The sequence below is a fragment of the Podarcis cretensis genome (assembly GCF_951804945.1).
Source record: "Podarcis cretensis genome assembly, chromosome: 8".
In the NCBI taxonomy this organism is placed as follows: Eukaryota; Metazoa; Chordata; class Lepidosauria; order Squamata; family Lacertidae; genus Podarcis; species Podarcis cretensis.
Window position 1 is genome coordinate 88,118,512 of NC_137177.1, and position 22,920 is coordinate 88,141,431.

A 22,920-nucleotide genomic window follows, 5' to 3' on the forward strand; every position below is an offset into this window, starting at 1 on the left:
AACCATGAGTAGATATGTTCGTCATGAGGACAGGGTGGCCCCATCATAAGGACCTCACTTAAGTCCTCAGGAGACCAATGTTTCCAGTTCTTTAAACCACAAGGGCTCTGTTCCTGGGGACAAGGGTCCTTTGAAGTGGCTTAATGGCAAGGACCTCCCTGGCCACTTCCGTGGAACTTGGTTTTGAAGTATGAAGGGCTGGTGGTAGAGAACGAGGTTCTCACACCCAAAAAGCCAAATGAAGGTCTGGCTCTCAGCCAGGTCAGCAGCCTGGAGGACTCACAGCCCACCTGGGTCACTGCCCCTCTAGGCTGCCACATATCTATCTATATATATATCTGGCATGCTCCCTTCAGAGAGCAGGCTGGGAGCAGGGATTGCAGAGTCAGGCTATGGAGATCAAGGAGACGATGGAAATTGTCACGCAAGAAGCTCTGCTCCGAGCACCAACAGTGGTGAGTCCCTCCCTGCATTGAGATGGGAGTCTTTTTCTTTCTTTCTTTCTTTCTTTCTTTCTTTCTTTCTTTCTTACTTTTTCTTTCTTTCTTTCTTTCTTTCTTTCTTTCTTTCTTTCTTTCTTTCTTTCTTTCTTTCTCTTTCTTTCTTTCTTTCTTTCTTTCTTTCTTTCTTTCTTATTACGTACGTTCTGAAAATAAATATTCTGATTTTTAGCACTTTGTAGGCTGTTGCATATGCGTCGGATCATGCTTATTATTATCTGTATTCTTCAAAACAACTACTTTATTTCTTAAGCTGCAAATGTAACAAGACGATGGTGACGATAGAAACAACAAAAACATTCCACCAATCCTAATTTAAATGTATACGTTTATCTAGACAGCTCCAAAAAGGTATTTAATCAAGACCGAGGACTAAATACCTTATTGGAGATGCTACCTATTTATATTTTTATTGGGTTTTGCGAGATAAATGAAACCACGCATTACATTTTACAAACAATAACAACAAAAACTAACATACAAATGGGGAAAGTCAGTACTGAGATGTATGAATCAATCATAGAAGTGTAGAATTGGAAAGGGACTCAACCTTTGCTTAAAAACCTGCAATGAAGGAGAGTCCACAACCTCCTGAGGAAGTTGACTCCACAATGTTATACGGGTAAGTATAATCGTTTCTGGATGTTTAAAGTGTTGTATTCCTCCAGAAGTCCACATGTCTTTTTTCAGTCTAGGTTAGGGTTACCAGATGTCCCCCTTTCCCGGTGGACAGTCGCGGATTTGCGAGTAAGTCCCCGGTCAAATTCCGTCCCCGGATTTCATCTAATGTCCCCGGGAAACGCAGCAGCGGCAGTCTCAGCAGCCCAGAGCAGTTGGCTCTGGCTGGCTTCAGGAGCTTCTCGGAAGTCCCCACAGGATGGTGGTGCAGGGGCTCCAAGATGCAGCTTCCGGGCTGCCTCCACCTTCCCTGACCCCGGCAACTAAGCTGTGAAGGGAGGCTTCATGCTGCCTATCGAAGCAGCCTCCCAACTCCTACTTGCGTACAAGCAGGAGGGGACAGGGATCTCTCAGTTAGGCAACGGGAAGCCTCCCTTCCCAGTTGAGGGATCCCCACCCCCTCCTGCTTGCACACAATTAGGGATGGGATTGGGGATGCTCCAATGGCCTTGCCGCCACTGCTCTCGGCCCTCCTTCTCCGCCTTCCATGCCTGACCCACTGTGCACTGCTTCCCCACCACCTCACTACTGAAGAAGCAAGAACTCAGCAGCTGCCCAGGCTCATGGAGAAAGGAGATAGAAGCCTTGGAGGAAGGGGAAACGTGGTGGTTGGGGTCAAGGCGGCGGCCGTCCTTCTGCCACCGCTATCGCTGCAGCATCAACGTCCTGAACGTGTAGTATTTATTTATTTATTTATTTATTTATTTATTTAAAGTGTCCCCGGATTCATTGAAAAAAAATCTGGTAAGCTTAGTTGAGGTAAGGAGTTCTGCAGGTTCTTTTCCTTTTATGATCTTCACTGGAGGTTTTTAAGCAGAGGTTGGATGGCCACCCCCTCGGGATTCTTTAGCTGGGATTTAGAAGGCAATTCGGCTGGATTCGGCCCCCGGCTCTTAGTTTGCCTACCCACGCCATGAAACTACGTCATCATAAGACCTGAATGGTACTTTTTAACCTTACTAAGCCTGTATAGTTTTATCTTAAAGCATCTCCTCCTGTAAACAGATGCCAATTTTATGTTTCGATTCATATATTCCAGTCTTCTCTGTATGGCCATAAAGGTTGATTGATTGACTGAACATAACAGTTTATGTGAAGCACTAAGGAAGAAAATAACACAATAAAATTCAAAACAGCAACGATTAGTTGCACATTTATTCAAAATCTCGTGAAACTGGTTTATTGTAAGACAATATGACCGTAGGTGGAAACTTGAGGGTCTTCATCAGCATTCCAAAAGAATGAGCCAGGTTTTTGTGTGTGTGTGTGTGTGTGTGTGAGAGAGAGAGAGAGAGAGAGAGAGATTTATCTTTTCTGTGTTTTCTTTTCTCTGTGTTCAGATTGAGAACTAAGCAGAGGAATTCACCTTGTGCATTGTTCACACCAGTTTTTGGAGGAGGAAACCAAGAAAAAAAATATTCTGAATCTCAGAAGCTAGAACAACAAGAGGGATCACTGCGCAGCGAAAGCAGAGATCCCTCTTGCTGTTCTGGCTTCTGGGATTGCTGCGCAGCCTGCATTTGCCCCATAAGACGCACACACATTTCCCCTTACTTTTTAGGAGGGGAAAAGTGAGTCTTATAGAGCAAAAAATACGGTACTTGATCTTGGCTGAGGATTGTGCAAAACTGTGTTGCAATATCTCGTATTCATTCCACCCATTTCTACAGTACCAGGGGGGCCGCCAGACATCCTTTTCATTTCACAGTCATGATGATTTGAGCTCATGATGCTTCCCGGGTGGTCACACACAATCCCGCTTTCAATACTGTGACGTGCCACTCCAATCTCTGAGCAGTGAGACAATCCAGGGTTTCCAGGTGTTTACCCAGGTTTAGCTTCCTTGGAAGGAAGGTCAGGCAAAGACTGGTTCCTTTAGAATATATGGTTTCATTTACATCTGAACAGAAGACATTCACACTGCGCAGTGATCCTTCTTGTTGTTCTAGCTTCTGAGATTCAGAATATTTTTTTTCTTGTTTTCCTCCCCCAAAAACTAGGTGCGTCTTATGGTCTGGTGCGTCTTATAGAGCGAAAAATACGGTATTTCCTGAGTCCCTAGCAGCACAGACCTGTACATGCCTACAGAGGTGCAAGTCCCAGTGAGTTCAGTGGGGATTACTCCCTTGTAAGTGGATGCAACTAAGGGAAGCTGGTGTTACTTATAACACGCAGGACTCTAAGACCGACCTGAAGTTGTCTTTGTTTTCTCGGTTGCTCAAACTGCACTGCTGCTTATTTAAAAAGGTACCCTAAAGTCTGTAGTAACTGCAAGGTAGATCACAGAACTAGAGTTGGAAAGGACCCCTAGAGTCATCTAGTCTGGCCCCTCGCAATGCAGGAAATCCCAGCTAAAGAATCCCGTTCACACCCAAACAGATCTTGCGTCTCCTTTAGTCTCAGCCTTGAATCCAGTACAGAACAAGAAGGGCTCTGTGCCGCCAGTTCCCAGCCTGCTCCTGATCATCTCTCTCTCTCTTTATGCTTGTAAAATCAAATAAAAATTATTATTTTTTAAAAAAGAAACCAGCGCACAATAACAGCCTGTTCGCCTCCACTGGTGTGAACAATGCACAAGGTGAATTCCTCTGCTTAGTTCTCAATCTGAACACAGAGAAAAGAAAACACAGAAAAGATCTCTCTCTCTCTCTCTCTCTCACACACACACACACACACACACACACACACACACACACACAAAAACCTGGCTCATTCTTTTGGGATGCTGATGAAGACCCTCAAGTTTCCACCTACGGTCATATTGTCTTATAATAAACCAGTTTCACAAGATTTTGAATAAATGTGCAACTAATCGTTGCTGTTTTGAATTTTATTGTGTTATTTTCTTCCTTAGTGGTTAACATAAACTGTTATGTTCAGTCAATCAATCAACCTTTATGGGCATACAGAGAAGACTGGAATATATGAATCGAAACATAAAATTGGCATCTGTTTTTTTAAAAAAATAATTTTTATTAACCGGCCAATCAAATCAAATTAAATCACATCACATAAATTCCGAATTACAAAGCCAAATTTTAAATTTTGTTGGGGGGACCCATATTTCAAGATCCGAAGGGGGATTCTGATCATCTTCTTGCTACTGCGTTAATGTCCAAATCAATCCAAATCAGTCCAAACAGAGTTCATAACTCTATCCAGTCTTATCTTGCTGTTTCCACATCACATCTTGTTCATATATTTTCTCTTTTTTCTTGATGATCTCTTCTGATAGTCTCCTTAAGCCGATAAACACCAATAATAAATTGGCATCTGTTCACAGGAGAAGATGCTTTAAGATAAAACTATACAGGCTTAGTAAGGTTAAAAAGTACCATTCAGGTCTTATGACGACATAGTTTCATGGCGTGGGTAGGCAAACTAAGGGCCGGAGGCCGAATCCAGCCGAATCGCCTTCTAAATCAGGCCAGCACATGGTCCAGGAATCAGCGTGTTTTTACATGAGTAGCATGTGTCCTTTTATTTAAAATGCATCTCTGGGTTATTTGTGGGGCCAGCCTGATGTTTTTACATGAATAGAATGTGTGCTTTTATTTACCGGTAAAATGCATCTCTGGGTTATTTGTGGGGCATAGGAATTCGTTCAATTTTTTTTTTCCAAAATATAGTCCGCCCTGCCCCCCTCCCACAAGGTCTGAGGGACAGTGGACCGGCCCCCTGCTGAAAAAGTTTGCTGACCCCTGGTCTAGACTGACACACACTCCAAGCCAAGTTGGCATTTATTTGGGATTTGTGAAGCACCTGAAAACAAGTCTCTGCAAATATCACACCCACTTCTTTTTACCCCTGCAAGGACTACCATGCCCTGGACCCGGAGTTTGTGGGCTGCCCCTGCTGCGGCTGCTGCGACTGCTGCGGCTGCGACTGCTGCTCCTTGCCCGACTGTTGCGGCTCCTGCCCCACCTGCTGCGGCTGCTGCCCCAACTGCTGCCCCAGCTGCTGCCCCCCCAGCTGCGCCTGCTGCTGCCGCTGGTGCTGCTGCCTGCCCAGGCTCCTGCTCCACCTGCCCAAGATGCCCAGCTGCCCCGTGCACATCAAGAGGCTCCTGATCATCGTGGTGATTGTCGTCCTCATCGTGGTGATCATCGTGGGGGCTCTCCTGATGGGCCTGTACGTCACCCAGGCGCACAGAGAGGCGGTGAGCAGAGCGATGCCATGGGACATTTGGGGCAGGTGTTGTGGGACACCAACCAGCATGGCCAACGTTCAGGGGTGGTGAAGGTTTTCAGGGGGTTGACCTAGGTGACCCTCCAACTCTACAATTCCGTGGTTCTAGGCCAGGCATAGGCAAACTCGCCCTCCAGATATTTTGGGACTACAACTCCCATCATCCCTAACTAGCAGGACCCGTGGTCAGGGATGATGGGAATTGTAGTCCTCCCAAAACATCTGGAGGACCGAGTTTGCCTATGCCTGTTCTAGGCTGTAGTACCAACAAGATCAGGATTAGGAAAGGTGTGAAAGGAGCGGAGCCTAGGACAAAATGTTGCAGCGTGGTGTGTTCCTGTTCGAGGCTCCAGCCCGCCATGACCTTTTCCAGGATATTCCATTACATATCCTCCCCTGGATTTCTGCCTGCCTGTCCTCCAACCAGCAGTGAAAATTCAGTGTCCGCTAAGCATGCTTACTTCCTACCCACCAGGGAGGGGATCATACCTCCGCAAACTGTGGGGTTCTCCAAGTTTGATGATACTTCCAGCTTTTGGGCACAGATCGTAATCTTTTAGCTACGGAAGTCTAGGCCCTTGGTCAGTGAATTTGGCAAGGATTGGGGCCCGCAGGAAGGCAGGGGATGCTACTCCTGGGAGTAGTTGTTGCTGGAAAGAAGGAGGAACAAGGCACCTCTTGTTAACACACTCCATCACTTGCAGGTTTTGCAGATGACCATTGAGGGCCTGGAAGGAGAAGACTCACAGCTGAACCTCTCTGTCAATATGGAAGAAGCGGCTACTTTCTACGTCAAGGACCAGACTAACGACCCAGCCACAGTCATTTATGACTTCAGCAAGGTGAGGGGCAACTGGCAAGTGAGTTGTGCCACATCTACACTGCACCAGGGCATAGCTGACTTCCGCCACATCAGGCTGTTTATACTTTGCTTCTGAATGCTCAAAAGCCGAGCCACCATTCTCCACCCCACAGCATTTGCCGCCTGAGGCCATCACCTCACTTTGCCCAATGATAGGGCCAACCCAGGCTGGGTGGGAGCTAGATTCGCAAATTCATGTGAGAGAATTTTAAGGAGAGTTTTACCTGGCAACTTTTAGCTTTAGCACAGAGGGCTTTTACAGTCAGAGCTGACCTAGAAAACAAAGCCACCTTCCTTTCAGACATTGTCTTTTTCTTTCTTTCTTTTTGGTGGCAGGACTCATTGGCACCACCACCACCCCTTTTGCTGTCCATGGTAGTCATTTTGACCTAGCATCCACAGTATTTTTATCAAGGTGTGAGTACAACCAACACCTCCATTTCCATGCCATCTGTAGCCAAACCTGAAAACTGGTATAAGAACCTAAGACAGGCACCCACAACCTTTGGCCCTCCAGATGTTTTGGACTACAATTCCCATCATCCCTGACCACTGGTCCTGTTAGCTAGGGATCATGGGAGTTGTAGACCAAAATATCTGGCAGGCTGGGGATGCCTGACCTAAGAAGAGGCTGCTGGATCAGGCCAATGGCCCATCTAATCCATCATCCTCTCCCCCCCCCATCCTGCTTTATATTTTTAATAACAATCTCAAAGCGGTTTACAGCATATTAGATCAGGGGTCAGCAAACTTACAGTGCCTCGGGCCGGTGTCTCCAGCGCCAATCGCACGGTAGGCCAAAGGGCATGGGAGTGAGTGCCCATACGCTATTTCCAGCGCACTTCCGGGTCAGAGGAGCACCGGAAATAGCTTGTGCACATGAGCACAGGCCTCCTCTGACCCAGATGTGCACCGGAAATAACGCTTGCGCATGCACAAATAACACATGCACACAAGCTATTTCTGGTGCTCCTCCGACCCAGAAGTGGGCAGCCGTGCAGCACAGTGCTAGTAAGAGTGGACAGCGGATGGCGGGGGTTGCTGCGGGCCGGATAAATGAGTCCCTCGGGCCTTATCCGGCCCACGGGCCTTAGTTTGGGGACCCCTGTATTAGATCAATCAATCAATAGCTGGGTGATGCTCCTCCGGCCTCATGAGCAGCCTCTTCATTTTTTTTTCCATATTTATTTTTAGAATAATATTTATTCAGATTTTCAAAATGCAAAAACATTTAGAGCATAAATCAGCAAAAACAGAAAAAAGGCAAAAGAAAAAAGAGAAAAAAGAGAAAAAGTAAACAAGATTCAAAATAACTTCATTTCATTATCTTGTGTCTTAGACTTCCTCATACCTCCCTTTTTTGTATTCCAATTTAATCATTGTTTCAGCAAATTCTTCCCATATTTATCAAAAAAAAAGAATAATTTATCTTAACAATCTATTTCAAATTTATCAATATTACCTTTAACTTTATCTTTACTTTCAAAACCATATACCTTTAAATTTAGACTTTAAATTATATTTATACTTATTATCTTCGAATCTTTCTACTAAAGCCAATTATTTCCTTTCCGCCACAGTCTATTATTTCACAAATGTTACTCAGAAATAGCCAAATATATAAAAGAAAGTTCAATTCTAGTTTTGTCCATCATCCCTTTCTTCCTGGTTTCGGGTTACGAGCAGCCTCTTCAATGAGCAGCCTCTTCAATAGGGCTGGAGGGGTGTGGGCCACAGTGTGTCACAGTAACCAGCCAGATTCCCCAAAAGGAAACCCACAAGCAGGAGTCAATCACAAGAGTGATTTCCCTTCCTGTGGTTTCCGGCAACTGGTATTCAGAAGCATTGTTGCCTCTGACTGTGGAGCCATCGATAGCCCTCTCCTCCTCCATGAATTTGTCTAACCCTCTTTTAAAGCCATCCAAGTTGGTGGCCATAACTGCCTCATGTGGGAGGGAGTTCCATAGTTTAACTTTGGGCTAAGGACTTTCGTTTTTCTGTCCTGAAACTTCCATCATCCAGTTTCATTGGACACCCGCAAATTCTAGTGCTATGAGAGAGGGAGAAAAGCTTTTCTCGTCCACTTCCCCCCTGCCTTGGTATCTGACTTTGTACATACTGCAGAATATCAAAGGTATAACCCTGGGTGATGCAAGATAACTGAAAGCACCTGCTCTGTCACTCCCAGTTGCTGATTGGCTACAAACCTTGGCCCAGACAAGCCTGCTATGTCACCAAGATGGACAAGGAGAACATCCAAGGCCTGGATACGATCCTCAAGGAATTCCAGGTGAGGGCGGGAACCTTGCTGAAGGCGGGAGTGGTTGGAAGAAGAGCAGTGGCTGCTCCATTTGGGCAAGGGGGTCCCTGCCCAACAAAACTCAGCCAGCCCTTACTCGCTTCCCCCTAACTGACAACCAGGCCGGAGGGGTAGACCTAGCAGTTCGAAAGCACATCTAAGTGCAAGTAGATAAATAGGTACCACTCCGGTGGGAAGGTAAACGGTGTTTCCGTGCACTGCTCTGGTTCGCCAGAAGCAGCTTAGTCATGCTGGCCACAAGACCCGGAAGCTGTACGCCGGCTCCCTCGGCCAGTAAAGCGAGATGAGCACCGCAACCCCAGAGTCGGTCACGACTGGACCTAATGGTCAGGGGTCCCTTTAGCTTTACCCAGATGTTTAGAAAATTGGTGCAAGTTTTTATCTGCTTTTAGCATGTTGTTACTTTAACTTTTCAGAAGTCTTAAATTATTATTGTAATTTTTTTCTTCATGATAATTTTATTGTTTTATCTTTTTTTCTAAACCTCTTTGAGGCATTATTATTATCTATTTATTTATTTCATAAAATTTATACACTGCTTGATTGTTAAAAAGAAGAAGCTCAGAGTTGTTTACAGAAGATAAAATAGTAAAATGAAGAAAAAGAATCACAACCCTTCTTTAAAACATGCAAAAGTTAAAATACTCACCTGTAGGACTATAAGTCATTTAATGTGCTAATGCGGATGAAAGTCGTTAAAATTGCAGCTGCGGTATAAGGGTTTGTTATTCTGACTGGAGTGTAAAGGAAATTTGTAAGATTTTGGAATGCAAAAATATAGCAAACCATCAAACCATCAATTCTAGCACGCGAGGGGGCCACCTAAATTATATAATTTGGCTTTTGAATGATTGGTATTTTTAATGGTATTATCATTTGGCATTGTTATAATGAGGCTTTTATTGGATTATTGTAATTGAAAACTAACAAGAATTATTTTTCAAAAAAAATAAAGTTTAAATACTAAAACAGATTAGCATTACCTCAACTTTCTAAGCAACTGGGTGGGCTTGTCTAAACAGGATTTTTTTTTAGCATGCACCAAAAAGAGTACATTTATTCATGAAATAAAAAATAACAAAATAACCTCGCCTGTCTTCTAGACTTCTCTGAGGGAGAAGGAGGCATTCCTGACAACTCTGGTTGATCGCTCCATTCTGGGCACCACGTTTAACATCCTCTGCAGTCACGTTCCTGTCTTTCAGACTTAGTGAGGTGAGTGATGGAGAAAGGTGTGGATTAGAGATTAGAGATGCTCAGAAATTGAGGAGGAGTTATAACTTCATGCCCTAGCAGCTTCCACCGAGACACACTAGTGCCGTGCTGCAAATTTCTCTGACCCTTTCCTGTTTTTAACCATTTCTCTGCTAACAAGAAAGGAAACTGATCCAAGGGGAGAGAAAAGGTCAGTGAAAATCTTGTACGAAAATTGGGAAAGTCGTGGAAGGGAATTTTGGTCGACTTTAGGAGAAATGTTTAAGAATGAGTATTGATGTATTGAGTATTGAGGGACGCAGGTGGCGCTGTGGGTTAAAGCCTCAGCGCCTAGGACTTGCCGATCGAAAGGTCGGCGGTTCGAATCCCTGCGGCGGGGTGCGCTCCCGCTGCTCGGTCCCAGCGCCTGCCAACCTAGCAGTTCGTAAGCACCTCCGGGTGCAAGTAGATAAATAGGGACCGCTTACCAGCGGGAAGGTAAACGGCGTTTCCGTGTGCGGCTCTGGCTCGCCAGATGCAGCTTTGTCACGCTGGCCACGTGACCCGGAAGTGTCTCCGGACAGCGCTGGCCCCTGGCCTCTTAAGTGAGATGGGCGCACAACCCCAGAGTATGTCAAGACTGGCCCGTACGGGCAGGGGTACCTTTACCTTTACCTTTATTGATGTATAAGTATTGATGTTTAAGTTTGGATAAGTTAAAACTGGTCTTTAAAACGATCTAAATTAAATGAAAATAAGGTTTGTAAAAATAAATTGAGGAAATGGATGAAAGAGAAAAAAATAATAATAACATGTTAAAATAAAATATTTAAGTTAAAATTGAGAAATAAGTAATAAGGATTTGCTGAGCTAATAATTTGAATTGGAATACAAGAAGGGGAGGTGTGAGGAGGTCTGAGAAGCAAGTTAAAAGAAAATAAGCAATTGAAATTTTATGTGTTTTTAATTGTTTTTAAGTTTTGTATTCTTGTATTTTTGTACTTTTGTCTTTTTTCTTTTTTTGTCTATTTTTGTTTTTGTGTTGCTATTGAAAATGCTAATAAATATTCATTAAAAAAAAGAAAGAAAATGTCAGTGAAAATCTTGAGTGAGGGGTGCAGGGTTTGGGGTCAAGCTTCCCTCGTTTCTGTGTCAGCCCAGAAACTGTGAGTGTCCCCCGCGGGTATAGGATAGTATACAAATTTATAATAATAATAATATCAATAACAAAAATAATAATACCCCAACCTTGGCAACCTAATATTCATAGAAATGTAGAGTTGGGTTGCTCTAGCCACTCTGTGCTGCTTTCAGCATATACAAAAACATAATAAGACATTAAACATAAAAAACATTCCTATACAAGTGGTACCTTGGTACTCTAATGGCTTGGCTCCCAAACACCACAAACCCGGACGTTTTCTGGTTTGTGAACACTTTTCAGAAGCCAAACATCCGAAACGGCTTCTGCTTGAGTGCAGGAAGTTCCTGCAGCCAATTGGAAGCTGAGCCTTGGTTTTCGAACGCTTTCAGGAGTCGATCGGACTCCTGGAACGGATTAAGTTTGAGAACCAAGGTACCACTGTACAGGGCTGCTAAAGGTTGTATAGTTACTTATCTCCTTGACATCTGATGGGAGGGTGTTCCACAGGGCAGGTGGCACTACCGAGCAGTGGCGTAGCGTGGGGGGGCAGGGGGGCCGGCCGCACCGGGCGCAACATCTGGGGGTTAGGGTTAGGGGGCGTAAATCCACAGGTTAGGGGGCACAAATTACTTGCCTTGCCCCGGGTGCTGACAACCCACGCTACGCCACTGCTACCGAGAAGGCCCTCTGCCTGGTTCCCTGTAACCTCGCTTCTTGCATTGAGGGAACCGCCAGAAGGCCCTCAGAGTTGGACCTCAGCGTCTGGGCAGAATGATGGGGGTGGAGACTCTCCTTCAGGTATACAGGGCTGAGGCCATTTAGGGCTTTAAAGGTCAGCATCAACACTTTGAACTGTACCAGAAACATACGTAGAAAATGGAAGACTCTTTTGCAGTGGTTTAAAACTTTCTAGAAATTAGAGGGCAGATTTTGGCACAGCACAGCAAACATACATGCCCCCCTCCATATGCTCACAAGTTTATGGGCCCACAATCTAAGCACATGTACATGTATCAGTTGGGACTTGCCTGCTGCTGAAAACCATAAGAGGGCAGAGGGATCTTGTGTTCGAATCCTGATTGCGGGCTTCCCATAATGGGCATCAGGTTTGCGGCTGTGAAAACAGGAGGCTGGACTAGATGGGCCATTGGCCTGACTCAGCAAGACTGTTTTACTGTATTTTTTGCTCTATAAGACTCACTTTTCCCCTCCTAAAAAGTAAGGGGAAATGTGTGTGCATCTTATGGAGCGAATGCAGGCTGCGCAGCTATCCCAGAAGCCAGAACAGCAAGAGGGATTGCTGCTTTCGTTGCACAGCGATCCCTCTTGCTGTTCTGGCTTCTGGGATTCAGAATTTTTTTTTCTTGTTTTCCTCCTCCAAAAACTAGGTGCATCTTATGGTCTGGTGCGTCTTATAGAGCGAAAAATACAGTACTTTCTTATGCCTTGCAGGTGCATGCTGGAAGCGCTTCAGCTCTCCGGAGAATTGCAAGAACGCTGCTTCCCCTGGACTCCCCTTGCACAGAGCTCGTCCTCAGGTGGCTTTCTGGGTTTTTGCTTCAGGAGAGATCACACAGCTAATTCTGTAAGAGATTTGACCTATGGTGGCTTTGGACATTATTGAGGGGCACAAAGGCAGGAAAGTGGCTTCCTGGGTTTCTGCTGGGGGTGGGGGAAGAAATCTGTTTCACTCTGCATTTGAATAGGAACAGAATCCAAAACAGCCTTTGAAAACTGCACTTCTCTGAAGTTTGCAAGGAAATTCTCTAGCCAAGATGTGCGCACAAAAATATATATCTGTGGCTTAGGAGAAAAGGCGCATTAAAAATGCGTTGTTGTTGTTTGGTCATTTAGTCGTGTCCGACTCTTTGTGACCCATGGACCAGAGCAAGCCAGGCACTCCTGTCTTCCACTGCCTCCCGCAGTTTGGTCAAACTCATGTTCGTAGCTTCGAGAACACTGTCCAACCATCTCGTCCTCTGTCGTCCCCTTCTCCTTGCGCCCTCCATCTTTCCCAACATCAGTGTCTTTTCTAGGGAGTCTTCTCTTCTCATGAGGTGGCCAAAGTATTGGAGCCTCAGCTTCAGGATCTGTCCTTCCAGTGAGCCCTCAGGGCTGATTTCCTTCAGAATGGAGAGGTTTGATCTTCTTGCAATCCATGGGACTCTCAAGAGTCTCCTCCAGCCCCAGAATTCAAAAGCATCAATTCTTCGGCGATCAGCCTTCTTTATGGTCCAGCTCTCACTTCCATGCATCACTACTGGGAAAACCATAGCTTTAACTATACAGACCTTTTGTTGGCAAGGTGATGTCTCTGCTTTTTTTTTTTTTTTTTTGCTTTTTTGCTTTTTTTGGTGCAAATAACATACAAGAATGCATTATGTTAGGAGAAATTGCTTGCAATGATGCGTGTATTGAGCAGAATTGCATTAAAATTGTGTGTACATGGGGAAATGCCCATTGAAATGGTGATGAGATTTTGTGAAGTCCCTTAAAAAAAATAATTTAAAAGGTTGCAAACTGATGGGGAAATGGGGAGAACTGAACTTCAGATTAAATATGGGAAACCAATACTGACAGATACATTCGTCCGGAGTTCATGCCTATTATGAACACCTCAAGCTGGGACCACAAAGGTAGTCCTGAGCACGGGGCGGGGGGGGGGGTGAGCCCCCTAGATTGCAGGCTCACTGGTGCAGTTATGAATTTCAGTGGCCACGCCAACATGCCCAGGTGCCTGCCCTCTCTCTTTCAGGGCCCAGGGCCCCTCTCTCTCTTCTTGCTCTTATCTACACAGCCGAAAGCCCAGCTTGCTCTTGCTAATGCTGCCTGGCATAATTAGCATCCAGACCCACTGCCTCACATGGGGAGGGATGTCTCTGCTTGTGGGGTAGGAGTGAGAGAGAGATGAATTCAGAAAGAAGCTGGAGCTTTCCCCCAAGCTCCTCATCTCCCCAGGTTATTATCATGTCTGGTTGGACACAAGCAAAAATGGGAAAGCACTTAAATAAATGATAGCTGCCCAATTCACTCTAACCAAAAGTGGCAGCTGTAGAGTTTCAGGAAGTGGTGAATAATAGATAATTACAGGTTATTGCCTCCTTGCAGGCAGCTGATCTGAGAAGAGGCAAGAGCCAGGAGAAAGAGTTACCTGTCGCTTGGAAGAGGGGGCAATTGACGGTTCTGTCCTCCTTCTCAAGTCTTGGTTGTCCCAAGACTTCAATCATGGGGAGGTTCGACCGAGCGCATTTTCCTTTGAACTAAGATAAAGGTAAAGGGACCCCTGACCAGTAGGTCCAGTTGTGACCGACTCTGGGTTTGCAGCGCTCATCTCGCTTTATTGGCTGAGGGAGCCGGCGTACAGCTTCTGGGTCATGTGGCCAGCATGACTAAGCCACTTCTGGCAAACCAGAGCAGCACACGGAAATGCCGTTTACCTTCCCGCCGGAGTGGTACCTATTTATCTACTTGCACTTTGACGTGCTTTTGAACTGCTAGGTTGGCAGGAGCAGGGACCGAGCAACGGGAGCTCACCCCGTCGAGGGGATTCGAACCGCCGACCTTCTGATCAGCAAGTCCTAGGCTCTGTGGTTTAACCCACAGCGCCACCCGCGTTCCTTTGAACTAGCCTCCTTCAAATCCTGGTGCCCTCAAGGAGCTTTGGGACATCCAGCACCACATGGCCATGATCCCTGGGGCTGGTGGGACTTGTAGTCCAAAACATTTGGAGGGCACCAGGTTAGGGAAGACAGCTCCAGAGGAAAATGAAAGCTGTGGCTAGAAGCAACCTCTAAGAAAACCCCAATGCTGGCCCTTCAAATCAGGCACCTGGGATGCTGTTTTCAGCAGAGCTTACCTTAAAGAGCTCAGTGGGTAGCACACATAGGAACAAACCCCTAAGTCATCTTTCAAGTCTTCCAGTTTGAAGTTTCCACACAGGCCCATTGACCAAAGAGAGCTGAAATGGTGCAGTGATTTCAGCGTCCGACTGGAATCACCTGGGAGACCAGGCTTGGAATCCCCACTCAACCATGCGGCTGACTTTGGGGCCAGTCATTGCCTCTCAGCCTAACCTACCTCACAGGGTTGTTGTGGGGACTAAATGAGTGAGGGGAGAGGCCTTGGACGGAAAAGGTGAGATATCACTGTAATAAATAATAGAAAACCAGGACTTCCCAGAATATTCCATGGCACATTCCGAACTGTACATTCAGTTCTTGTGGGACATGAGCTGGACACCCCCCTCTTGCTCAGTGCTCAAATTATTAGATCAAATCTGTGCTGTCAGGTGGGTCGCGGGTGGCGCTGTGGGTTAAATCACAGAGCCTAGGACTTGCCGATCAGAAGGTCAGCGGTTTGAATCCCCGCGACGGGGTGAGCTCCCGTTCCTCGGTCCCTGCTCCTGCTGACCTAGCAGTTCAAAAGCACATCAAAGTGCAAGTAGATAAATAGGTACCGCTCCGGCGGGAAGGTAAACAGCGTTTCCATGCACTGCTCTGGTTTGCCAGAAGCGGCTTAGTCATGCTGGCCGCATGCCCCAGAAGCTGTATGCCGGCTCTCTTGGCCAGTAAAGTGAGATGAGCGCCGCAACCCCAGAGTCGTCCGCAACTGTACCTAACGGTCAGAAGTCAATTTACCTTTTATGCTGTCAGGTGCCATAAGAAAGCTGCAGAGATAGCGCAGGATAGTACACACCCCAGAAATGATCTCTTTCAGCTTCTGCCCTCTGGAAGAAAGTACAGGGTTATAAAGACCAGGGCTAGCCGCCTGAGAAACAGTTTCTACGCAAATGCAATTCTGGTTCTAAACAAAGCATAAGGAGTCTCTGTAGTATATTGTATTTTAAAATGGGGTATCAGAGTTTTTAGGGGGTTTTGGATGTTTTATGTAGATTTCCAGTTTCATTGTTCTATATGGGACAGTGACAATAAAGATATCGTATACCGTATTTTTTGCTCTATAAGACTCACTTTTTCCCTCCTAAAAAGTAAGGGGGAATGTGTCTGCGTCTTATGGAGCAAATGCAGGCTGCGCAGCTATCTCAGAAGCCAGAACAGCAAGAGGGATCGCTGCTTTCGCTGCGCAGTGATCCCTCTTGTTGTTCTGGCTTCTGAGATTCAGAATATTTTTTTTCTTGCTTTCCTCCTCCAAAAACTAGGTGAGTCTTATGGTCTGGTGCATCTTATAGAGAGAAAAATACAGTATATCGTAAAGGGTCGGTGGGTCCTCAGTAAAGCCCACAGGCTCTACCCTCCCATTCCTGCTTCTCCCACCAGAGACCTACCTAAGATTTGGGGTGGAAGACTTCTACGGACTCTCATACAAGGCTGTGCTCCCCTTGTGGGACAGGATGAACCTAAACCGCCTTCAGTGACCTTTGCTTGGCCTCATTAATTGACTGCCGGTTAGCCCTGGCCAGGAAATGGAAAGAGCATACAGTAAATTCCTTTTCTGTCCAAATTTGCTTGGGGACTTGCTTTGCTCCACCTGCAGAGGGCGCCCTTGTGCATGCGATTCGCTTGCAAAAAAACCCCACCTCCATCGCAGATTCTTCTCACCGCTTTCATAACGTTGCTATTTCCATGGAAAGTTCGTGACTTTGCTACTTTGTTTGGATTGAGAGTTACTTTCAATAAAAGCATTTACACCTGCTGTTCTGAACGAAGTTGCTTTATTACAATGTGAAGTGGGCAGAGATTAGGGTTGCATTGTCCCAACACACCAGCACCTATAAATAAAAAATAGGTTGTTTCTGTGAATGATCCTGTTGAGGCTGGCAAGGGAAGCAAACAGAAAAGGGACATATTTATTCGGAGCAAAAGTAGCCGTTTGAATATGAAATCCAACCATTTATTTCCTTAAAAACAGCAAAATAAAGTGAATTACAGGGGTGCAGATATTTGCAAATATGGCATAATTCTTCTATTAACATTATGTCACCACAGAAAACCCAGAAGAGAAATGTCCCACGAGGCCCCCAGTCAGACCATATTTGCACACCTCAGCAGGTTGCAACATAAGCTGCACTCTGTATAAAAGCACCGCTCAGCACCTGAAAGAAGAAGCCATCAGTATCTTCAGCAATGGTGCTGAGCACCTGCTTGGTGCAGACAAGGGAGGCTGCAGTCGGTCATCACCCCCCGCATTCCTTGTGAGCAGCATTTATGCCAAGGAGCAGTTTTCCAAAGCCCAGAAAAACGGCAGGACTTCTGTTCCCGCCTGAGCCCAGCACAGACTCCTTTGGATCTCTTCCAGCTCCACAGTTCTGTGATTATATGAAATTAAACACCTCCCTTGGTAGCATACAGGGAACATGGGCCGTTATTTTATATTTGGACCAGGCACGGTCAAACTTGGCCCTCCGGGTGTTTTGGGACTACAACTCCCATCACCCCTAGCTAACAGGACCAGTGGTAAGGGATGATAGGAATTGTAGTCCCAAAAACATCTGCAGGGCCAAGTCTTGCTATGCCTGGTTTAGAACATTTGAAAGGAGCAGGGAAGAACCTCTGGCCTGGGGTGACACCACCGTCCCTGGTCCTTGGGCAATTTGTCCTGTGTCCTGGAACTCTAGCCAGGCCTCTTGATGGCCTGCAGAGAGAGATGGGCTTTGGAAAGTCCTCTAATTGGAAAAGGCTGCCTTAACCAAGCCTGGTTTAAAGAAGGGAAGGAGAGAAGGTGGAGGCAAGTGGGGCCTTGAAGTAGCCATCAGTACTTGACTGAGTGGTCATCCAGGCCACCAGAGGGAGGTGTTCTGCAGAGCTTTGCTTCCCATCCCTCTCTTCCCCTAGAAGCCGGGGAGACCAGCAGCAGAGCTGGTTGGCCCCTTGTGGGGTTCTCCTCGAGGTGCCCGCTTCACCCAGCCTCATGGGAGTGTGGGGTTGACATGTTGCAGTTGTGCAATGAAAGGGAGTGTGAGAGGCTTCTGTTGGGCACCCTCCCCTTTGATGCAAGGAATTTTCCACCTCTGTTTTAAAGCTACTACCTTCACCAGGGGTGGCCCCTCCAATTACGCCGCCTGAGGCCAAAGAGAAAGGTCTGCTCTGCTGCCAAAGTCTCCCTGCCCTGCCAAAGCTATGGGCCGTGTGGCAGTGCCAGCAAAGTGCGGACAGCAGCACCGGGTTCTGGTTAGAACTTGTAAGGTTTTGGTGAGATTTCTCGTCGTGTTGCAGGAATTTATGTATAGGTTTGGTGGGGGGTGTTGCCCCTCCAACAGATATCATGCACATGCAGCCCACTACCAAAATAAGGACAATCACTTTTGTGACTTTTGTGATTTGTCCCCACAAACTTTTCATCACAGTTTCTTCCTATCTATTCAAAGGGCCTCTGTTGCACAAAACCAAATGTAAGAATTCACTGATAACTGTATCTATATACTGGCTCACTGGGAAAACTTCAGAAATTCATATAGACATGTGAGCTCAGCTACTCAGCAGCCCCTCTGCCTGAGTGATAATTCCTGGCATCCTGATACCTGAGTGCCAGACAGGTAGCCATTCCAGAAATAACAAACCCAGATGAAGACAAAAGGGTGTGATTAACGTGGCTGGGAAACAGGGAAATGGAAATAACCTTTTTGTTACACTTGATGGGTGTTTGGTGGAGAGCAAGGGGAACCATGGGGCAGGGTCCAGGATGCTCAGATTACTGCCACCAGACCTCCCCTTTCATGATGTAACCATGATGTATTAGTGATGTAGTTTGGGGGGGGTGTAACATGGGGATTAGCAGCTAATAAAAGTTTGGGGGCTCTTTTGTTTGGGGCTTCCATCTTGTTCCACCTTGTGGCAGGTGGGAGTCCTGTCACGACAGTCTTCAATAAAGACCAAGCCTTCTGGCTGCTGTTTTGCTCTGGTATTCCTGGCTGGTGTCCTTTGTTTTTTGTCCAAGGGAGCCCTCGGATTTCTCCGTTAACAGTTGGAAGCCGCCACCCCTTCTCCACTGGCAGTGGGACACCAGCATGGGCACTGCCTCTTCCTCTTGGGGTGTCGCTGCCTCAGCCCACTTCAAGAGAGCCAGTGTGGTGTAGTGGTTCAGAGCCGTGGACTCGTAATCTGGTGAACTGGGTTTGATTCAAATATATAAAAGGATGTCACATAGAGGAGGGAGAAAGGTTGTTTTCTGCTGCTCCAGAGAAGCGGACACGGAGCAATGGTTCCAAACTACAAGAAAGAAGATTCCACCTAAACATTAGGAAGAACTTCCTGACAGTAAGAGCTGTTCGACAGTGGAATTTGCTGCTAAGGAGTGTGGTGGAGTCTCCTTCTTTGGAGGTCTTTAAGCAGAGGCTTGACAACCATATGTCAGGAGTGCTCTGATGGTGTTTCCTGCTTGGTAGGGGGTTGGACTCGATGGCCCTTGTGGTCTCTTCCAACTCTAGGATTCTATGATTCTATGATTCTATGATTCCCTGCTCCTCCACCTGCAGCTGCTGGGTGACCTTGGGCCAGTCACACTTCTCTGAAGTCTCTCAGCCCCACTCACCTCACAGAGTGTTTGTTATGGGGGAGGAAGGGAAAAGGAGATTGTTAGCCGCTTTGAGACTCCCTAGGGTAGTGATAAAGCGGGATATCAAATCCAAACTCTTCAAACTCTTCATGGGCAGGCTGGCCCTGACCTTTGCCGCCACTGAACCTCACACCAGCCTCTTTCTCACTACAAGCTCCCACAAACGCCATCCATCACAGCACAGCACACAATGCCCTCCAGGGCCTGCTCCTTTCTGGGGACGATAGGGCTCTTCCTCAGCCCTGGAGCAGGAGGCAGGTGACCCCCCACACCACGGGGGAGAAGGTCAGGAGGGTCCCTGCCCGGGGGTCCTTGGCCGCTTGACTGTAGAGCTCGCCTTCCATCATTGGGTCAGACCAGTTGGGGTTCTGGAATCCGGGCTGCGACATCTGCTTGCCGGCCGAGGAAGAGCCTTGCCCTCCACGGGAGAAGCGAGACCTCCCGAGGGAGCTCAGGCCGTATCCCACGGCTGCCCCCACTGCTGCGGCCCCTGCCACCTTCGCGCCACGGCTGCTGCTGGAGCTTTGCCCGCTACTGCTGCTGCTGCTCTTTGGCAGAGAGTGGAACCCGCCACGCGATGACCCTCCGCTTTTGCTGCCACCGCCGCCTCCTCTTCCTCCTCCCCTGCGGCAAAAGGCAGGCTCGCTGACAAGAGCAACCAGGAGCACCAGGACCCAGTAGCAGGCAGCCCAGCTCTTCCTCATGGTGTTGTACCTGAAACAGAAAGAGAAGGTGAAAGATCCTAGAATTGTAGAGTCGGAAGCAACTTCCAAGGTTCATTCAGTTGTAATAAACGAAAATCTGCCCTTATTCCTTTATGGGGGACACAAGAGCCCTTTGTAGGTTCTCCATCGGTCGGAGAAAATAACAGAGGCACAACCAGAGAATATTGAGAAGCAAAGCAGCTTTAATTTTTGTGGACACGGAGAAAGCCTTTGACAATATATCCTGGAAATTTATGAAAAAGAATCTCCATGGGATGGGGGTAGGCCAAAGGTTTGAAAATGGTATAAGTGCAATTTATTCTGAGCAAAAGGCAAAGTTAATTGTAAATAATGTGGTCATGGATGAATTACCTATAGAAAAAGGGACACGTCAGGGGTGCCCAATATCCCCATTACTTTTTATATCGGTCCTGGAGGTTTTGTTAAACATGATTAGGGGAGACCAGCTGGTAAAAGGGATTCAGGTCGGAGCCAGACACTACAAATTGAAGGCCTTTGCAGATGACTTAGTATTGACCTTGCAAGAGCCAGACACTAGTACCAAAAGAGCTTTAGAACTAATTCAAGTATTCGGCCAGGTCGCAGGATTTAAGTTGAACAAACAAAAAACCAAGGTACTGGAAAAAAACTTAACAAATGTTGAAAGAGAGAGATTCCAAGAGGAAACTGGGTTAGTGGTGGCAAAGAGTGTAAAATACCTGGGGATTAACATGACATCTAAGAATGTAAACTTATTTAAGGATAACTATGATAAGTGCTGGACTGAGATAAAGAAAGATTTAGAAATATGGTCAAACCTGAAGCTTTCCTTGTTAGGTCGAATTGCAGTAATCAAAATGAATGTATTGCCTAGAATGTTATTTTTGTTTCAGACACTACAAATTGTGGATAAACTGGACTGTTTCAAGAAGTGGCAGAAAGATATATCTAAATTTGTCTGGCAGGGCAAAAAGCCCAGAATTAAGTTTAAGATACTTACCGATTCTAAAGAAAGAGGGGGGTTTGCCCTGCCGGACTTAAGACTGTACTATGAATCGGCAGCTTTCTGCTGGTTAAAAGATTGGCTACTTCTTGAGAACGCAGATATTCTAGATTTGGAAGGATTTGATAATAACTTTGATTGGCATGCATATATCTGGTATGACAAGGTTAAAGTGTACAAGGGTTTTAAAAATCACATTGTCAGGAAAGCGCTATATAATGTTTGGATACGGTACAAAGATTTATTGGAAAATAAAACTCCCAGGTGGCTCTCACCTATGGAGGCCAAGGAGGTAAAGAAACTTAATATGAGAACTAATTGGCCGAAATATTCTGAAATTCTAGAACAAGAAGGTGGTGAACTTAAATTACAAAGTTATGAGAAAATAAAGTCCAAGGTACGAGATTGGCTCCATTATTTTCAAATAATGGAGGCCTACAAACAAGACAGGAAAATTGGTTTCCAGGTGGAGAAATCGAAACTAGAAACAGAACTGTTAGAACCCAATACTAAGAATTTATCAAGAATGTACAACTTGCTGTTGAAGTGGAATACATTAGAGGAGACAGTGAAGTCTGCTATGGTTAAATGGGCACAGGACATAGGTCATGACATTATGTTTGCTGACTGGGAGCAGTTATGGACCACAGGTATTAAATTCACGGCATGCAATGCCTTACGAGAAAACATTATGAAAATGATTTACAGGTGGTACATGACCCCAGTCAAGCTTGCGAAGATTTATCATTTGCCCAATAACAAATGTTGGAAATGTAAAGAGACTGAAGGTACCTTTTTCCACCTTTGGTGGACCTGCCCAAAGATTAAGGCCTTCTGGGAAATGATTTATAATGAAATTAAGAAAGTGCTTAAGTGCACCTTTAACAAAAAACCAGAGGCATTTCTCTTGGGTATGGTTGGCCAGCTGGTGTCGAAGAAGGATAAGAATTTCTTTTTGTATGCTACTACGGCAGCAAGGATTCTTCTAGCAAAGTATTGGAAGACACAAGAGCTACCCATGCTGGAGGAATGGCAGGCGAAAGTGATTGACTTTATGGGATTGGCAGAAATGACCGGCAGAATCCGTGACCAAGAGAAAGAGACTGTGGAAGAAGACTGGAAGAAATTTAAGATGTATCTTAAGAACTATTATAAAATTGAGGAGTGCTAAAATGCTGAGGGAAAAGAAGATGTAGAATTGCAGCGGGAAATTGTGTTTAATTTTAGGGTGGAATTGAAAAAGAGAATGAATTTATACTTAATTGGTTAAGAAGGGTTGCTGAATAATGGCTTATAATTAAGGATGCAAAAAGGGAAAGGTATGGGGAAGTCCGGGAAAAGAGGGTTATGGAAATAAGGTTAAGAAAATATGATTTTTTATGTTTGTTTTTATGTTGTTTTTGTTTATGTTAAAAAACTTGGAAATTAATAAAATTTTTATTTAAAAAAAAAAAGAGAAGCAAAGCAGCTTGTAAGCCTGATCTTTATTGAACTGTTGCATCAGGGTGCCCCCTTCAGACGCCGGAGGAGGAGGAGAAGGACCCAGAACCCAGGTGTGCCCGCCCTTATATAGGCATTTAAAATTCCCCACCCTGGAGTCCACGGCCATCCCTAGAAACATCATACATACATCACAGAAGGGGTGTAGCTCAAGACCACCCCCCAGACACATCATACCTATATCACAGAAAAGGATGGTCTACAACAGAAATCTGAGTGTGTTGTTTACCAGAAATCTGAGTGCATTGTTTATGTCAGTGTTTGTAAAAAAAGGGAAGGGTTCTGAGCTCCCTTTGTCACCTTAGCCTGTCTATTC

General features: G+C 45.8%; 2 protein-coding genes and 1 long non-coding RNA gene across 3 annotated transcripts in view; 2 read left to right on the plus strand and 1 right to left on the minus strand.

Annotated features, from left to right (window-relative positions):
- Positions 1 to 282: 282 nt before the first annotated feature.
- LOC307222380 (surfactant protein C-like) lies at positions 283 to 12,730 on the plus strand. Its single transcript, XM_079987602.1, has 6 exons — positions 283 to 455; positions 4,993 to 5,337; positions 6,071 to 6,208; positions 8,417 to 8,518; positions 9,652 to 9,763; positions 12,339 to 12,730. The coding sequence occupies exons 1-5, from the start codon at positions 393 to 395 to the stop codon at positions 9,757 to 9,759; spliced, it is 756 nt and encodes a 251-aa protein (XP_079843728.1). The 5' UTR covers positions 283 to 392; the 3' UTR covers positions 9,760 to 9,763; positions 12,339 to 12,730.
- A 2,278-nt stretch (positions 12,731 to 15,008) lies between these two features.
- Positions 15,009 to 16,538, plus strand: LOC307222412. Its single transcript, XR_013841738.1, has 2 exons — positions 15,009 to 15,174; positions 15,539 to 16,538. It is a non-coding gene; the product is annotated as an uncharacterized lncRNA (long non-coding RNA).
- Positions 16,539 to 19,387: 2,849 nt separating this feature from the next.
- Positions 19,388 to 22,920, minus strand: part of RASSF2 (Ras association domain family member 2) — a 66,724-nt gene continuing 63,191 nt past the window's right edge. The window contains exon 11 of the mRNA XM_079987689.1: positions 19,388 to 20,111. Within this exon, the coding sequence (XP_079843815.1) occupies positions 19,634 to 20,111 (478 nt within the window). The 3' untranslated portion in view covers positions 19,388 to 19,633. The remainder of the gene's footprint in view (positions 20,112 to 22,920) is intronic.

Coding starts and splice junctions, on each gene's coding strand:
- LOC307222380 (XM_079987602.1), top strand. CDS start 393: ATGGAGATCAAGGAGACGATGGAAATTGTCACGCAAGAAGCTCTGCTC. Junction 6,209..8,416: donor TCATTTATGACTTCAGCAAG/GTGAGGGGCAAC, acceptor TGTCACTCCCAG/TTGCTGATTGGCTACAAACC. Junction 8,519..9,651: donor CGATCCTCAAGGAATTCCAG/GTGAGGGCGGGA, acceptor CCTGTCTTCTAG/ACTTCTCTGAGGGAGAAGGA.